Source organism: Stegastes partitus, unplaced genomic scaffold (genome assembly GCF_000690725.1).
Source record: "Stegastes partitus isolate 25-593 unplaced genomic scaffold, Stegastes_partitus-1.0.2 Scaffold1074, whole genome shotgun sequence".
In the NCBI taxonomy this organism is placed as follows: Eukaryota; Metazoa; Chordata; class Actinopteri; family Pomacentridae; genus Stegastes; species Stegastes partitus.
In genome coordinates, this window is record NW_007578805.1 from 260,650 (window position 1) to 264,924 (window position 4,275).

The 4,275-nt window shown below is 45.6% G+C and overlaps 2 protein-coding genes across 3 annotated transcripts in view; both read left to right on the plus strand.

The window, feature by feature from the left end:
* Window positions 1-3,744, plus strand: part of arhgef5 (Rho guanine nucleotide exchange factor (GEF) 5) — a 23,696-nt gene extending 19,952 nt beyond the window's left edge. For both annotated transcript variants that reach the window (XM_008295762.1, XM_008295763.1), the window contains exons 16-17: window positions 2,903-3,007; window positions 3,134-3,744. In XM_008295762.1, coding sequence (XP_008293984.1) covers window positions 2,903-3,007; window positions 3,134-3,276 — 248 coding nt within the window. In that variant the 3' untranslated portion in view covers window positions 3,277-3,744. The remainder of the gene's footprint in view (window positions 1-2,902; window positions 3,008-3,133) is intronic.
* The window catches only part of LOC103367659 (gamma-aminobutyric acid receptor-associated protein-like 1), a 10,025-nt gene continuing 6,659 nt past the window's right edge, over window positions 910-4,275 (plus strand). The window contains exon 1 of the mRNA XM_008295761.1: window positions 910-1,087. The gene's annotated coding sequence lies outside the window, so the exon portion shown is untranslated. The remainder of the gene's footprint in view (window positions 1,088-4,275) is intronic.

Genomic DNA, 4,275 nt, shown 5'->3' on the forward strand with positions numbered 1-4,275 from the left:
CACAGAGAAAGGAGAAGCATCCAAGGCCAAGAGCAGCATCCCCACGGTCCAACATGGTGGTGGAACGTGATGCTTTGGGCTGCTGTTGAGCCGATGGACCAGACAGCCTGGTCAGAGGAACCGGCTTCATGAGAACAGAGGAGAACATCAGGAGGTCTGCAGGAACTCTGCTCCTTGGGCAGCAGTGGAGCTTCAACAAGACGATGATGTGAAACATGCAGCCACAGTGGTGAAGAAACGCTGAAGAGGAAACAATGAGGAGATGTTGGAGCGGCCCAGCCAGAGTCCAGACCTGAATCCATCCAGAACCTGTGGAGGAACCCAAGAGCAGAGTGATGGAGAGGAAGCCTTCAAGCTCCAGGAGCTGCAGATGGACACTTGGAGGAACCAAATCCCAGAAACACTGCTGGACACTAGAACAGCTGATGGACTGATTTTATTGAATAGTTCAAAATGTAACCTTTCTTGTCACGTGTTTAAGTCATTTCCACCCAGAAGAAACCTGCTAGTGGAATAAAAACCCGCTGTACGTGTACATTAGTAATAATCTGGGTCTGAACCAGAATAACTGGCTGTCTGTGCCTCAGCTGTTTACAGAACACTCAACTATGTCATGCACGCTGCGCACGTAGCCAGGCCGGGGCGTGGCCGTGGGCGGGACCACAAGGCCACCCGGCTCAGCTTTCAAGCCCTGCTATTGGTTATCTGTACCGTCACTCAAGAAAAATGGGGCGTCACAGCTGCTGAACGACAGCAAGGCTCGGCCAATGAACGCGGCGCAAACCCACCCATGCATTCTTCCCATTGGATTATCACGGCCTCAATCTGAATGGTCGTCTGCGATTGGTCCGTTTCTGTGGAGGGCGGGGCATCTCCGGGTTTGTTGTTGTTTTCGCTGGGCAGAAGAAGTAGACCAGTCGACATCTTTGAAGGCGATCACATTCCCGTCCGTTATGACAGTTTGCTGAGCTTCAAGCACATCCTGCCGGGGCATTTTTCTGACTACACTTGACGAGAGAAGGGACCAGCGGAGTAAATCTGTATCCGACCTGTTCTCAGTGAACCTTATTTTTTGTCTTATTCAAAGGTATGTGAGCGGTGTTGTTGACCCGTTAGCCGTTAGCATTGTACTGCTGCTAGGTAGCGCCTTAAACCGCTCGTTTCGTTTGTAGAAAACACGGTTTAAATGTCGTAGCGGTGGCACTTAATGAAATCCAGCGGTTCTTGTGTGTGTCTCGGTTGTTTTCTGGCCTTTAGGAGTATTTAAAGGGGATTTTAACGGATCACGGTGCCGCTGCTGCTGTAGACATGACGTGGCCTCGGTAGCGATGAGCCCAGAAACTGTTGTCATCGTGACTCCACGGTCCGATTAACGGCACATCAGCCGGATTTTTCTGGTTCCGACTGACCGGGACGTGAAATTCACGGCGTGTGGATGTTTGTTTATTTGGCACTGACAGCGCTGTTTACTGTTTGCTCCGCCCACAGCTGATGTAAACAAGCAGAAGGCTTTGGGGCTCCTGCAGCTGTTGACCTCAAATAGATCGTCAACTAGTTTAAAAGTCTGGATTCTTTGTAGGGATGCGCGAGATTGGACGAGTTTCCTAAATATGACTCCAGTAACTCTGATTGGACAGAATTTATTAATTTATAATGATCAGAGTGGTTTTAAAAGGGACTTCATCTCTGACTAGAACATCCAGAACACAGAGCAAATGATGAAACTGACAGAAAACCTGCTTTCATTAATCATCATGCTTTCTGTAGGGAAATATTTCTGTACAGACAAAGTTGCTGCACATGTGGAGCCAACAAACTATTAGAAATAAAGTTATAAATAAAAGCCTTCAGTCAGAGTACATGATGTTCTACCAGACTGGCGTCTCTTCATGGAAAATGTGAACCACGAGAGTTTTCTTTTCACATCAAGCAGCAGAAAAAAGTTGCAGCCTGTTAATCTGCTGTAGTGCACATTGTGTTGACAATAGATTGGCAAATGTTTTGGGGTTCGTCGAAGAACTACTACGATCAAATTACAGCTTAGTTTAGTTTTTATTAAAAACCGTATAAATTGCAGCTTCTTAAATGTAAGAAAAAAATCAAGTTTCTTTCCTCCTCTGTGACACTAAACTGAACAAAACAGGATNGTTCTGACAGCTGCTGGAATGAAGCTGTTGATCATTCTGGAGGTTCTTCCTTCAAAAATGCAGTAAAGTAGGTCAACCCAGTGCAGGTGTGGCCTGTGGTGTCAGGTTTACCTGGAGTAAAGAGGTCTACAGGGTAAACAACACACACATCTCCACAATCTGGATTGCAGAAAGCGTTCATGATTTACCTCAAAAGTCTAACACAGTTTTTAAAATGTGGAAAAAAATGCAGAATCAGTCACTGAGCTCAGTCTGATGAGTAACTTCTCCCTGAACTGCTGATTGAGACGCTGATTCCTGCCTCGTCACCACATGTAGAGACACAGCAGCTTGTGCTCACCTTTGTGACTGTTTACAATCTGGATCCCAGATAAAGGAACTGGATGTCCTGCACACGACGACGGAGCGCTACTGTGCTGACGTTGCTGCTAATAATCAGATGGACTTGGTTTTCTGTAAATGACAGATATCTTAAACACTTTGCACATCCACACAAGTGTTTCCAGCTGATCAGGCGGATGGTGGGGGTCCGTATGATGTGAATTACATGAAATCAATGCACTCTGCTGATATTTAAAGACAAAGATCGAACCTGAAAACATCCAGAAGAAAACAGGAGGTTGAGTTTATTCAGAGAAACCGTCTGAGGAGGCAACACCAGTGGAAATACCTGCTGTCTGTGTTTGAAGGAGGAATTTATCACCTCCGGTTCTCGTGACTCTGAGTTTCACCTTCTTCCTTTATTTTCTGTGCAGATTTTGAACAGATGCAGTGTATCCGAGCGTTCGTTGCCCAGCAACCGGATGAGCTGTCCTTAGAAAAAGCGGACGTTGTTCTGGTGCACCAGCAAAGCAGCGACAGTAAGACCATCAAGCCACTTTGTCCTCCGTTCTCTGGCAGAACGTTCGTTTCACCTGTTCAGTGTCTGATGCTGCTGCATTGGTTTAAAACGTCTCTCAGCTCCTTTGTGTCTCTCTTCTCCTCAGACTGGGTCGAGGGAACCAGACTGTCCGACCGGCACCGCGGATGGGTGCCAAAGTCCCATCTGGAAACCATCAGCAGCTCCAGAGTCAGACAACGAAACCTGTCGGACGCCCTCAAACTGACAACCGCCACGGCTGCCGTCTGACGGAGCCGAAGAGGACCCTGAACGCACCACAAAGACAACTGCTGCAATCAGACATTCAGTGACGGTTCTGTTCACGAAAGAGCAGCAGCCGGTACCGATGCAGCTCAGTCGGACTTTACTCGGTGGAACAACAAACGTCTGCAGAGCAACACATGAACTGATGAAACCTGAAAGACTTTCCTTCACATCTATTAACTGCTACGAACAGCGTATGATCAGTGGATCTGCATTTTAAGAACAATATTTTTTAAAGGAATTTACCTTTTTCCAAGAAATGCTATTTTTTGGAAAATGTATTCTTGTTTGTGTATATTGAACAGAATTTAGTGATGGAGTGTTTGAGGAATTTTGAATCGACAGAAATTAAAGACTCATAAAGATTCGTCCGTTTTAGAAAAGACATTTCAATAAACTCTGATTGGTGGAATTAAAAACACATTAAAGCATCATTCATGCTTCAGAAATGAACTCTGGTGCTTTTCTTTCATATTTACAAACTGACTTTTTTTTTTTTTAGCCAACTTTTGATTTACAGTGAAACTTTATTGGACCAACAGAATTTCTTCTGGCTGGAAATGAACCAGAAACAAAACACAGCACGGCGTTGTGTTGGAGATGTTAATGATTTAAACTCTGTTTGGTTTTTTGCATTTTTACAAAAGAGACCTTGTCAGTCTTTGAGAAAATGCAGCTTCTATCTCATTCCAGATGTTCCTGCTGGTTCCCACCATGTTCTATCACGTTCTAATCCACTATAAAGGTAGAACAGCTGATGCAGTAGATCTCTAGTCAGGTCCAAAGAGCCCAGGTAGCTGCTGTTGGGGTCCATCCCTGAGAGAGAGCTGCATGTTGCTGCTGCTCACAAGATGGTTAAAGCCGATAAAGTCACATCAAGAGTTTTCCAGGTGCAGCGTTCACAGATGAAGCTTCATGAAGAAGTCCAAGGAGTTCCTCACTGAGGAACATGTCAAAGGGCTGCAGGAGGACAGACGTGAGCCC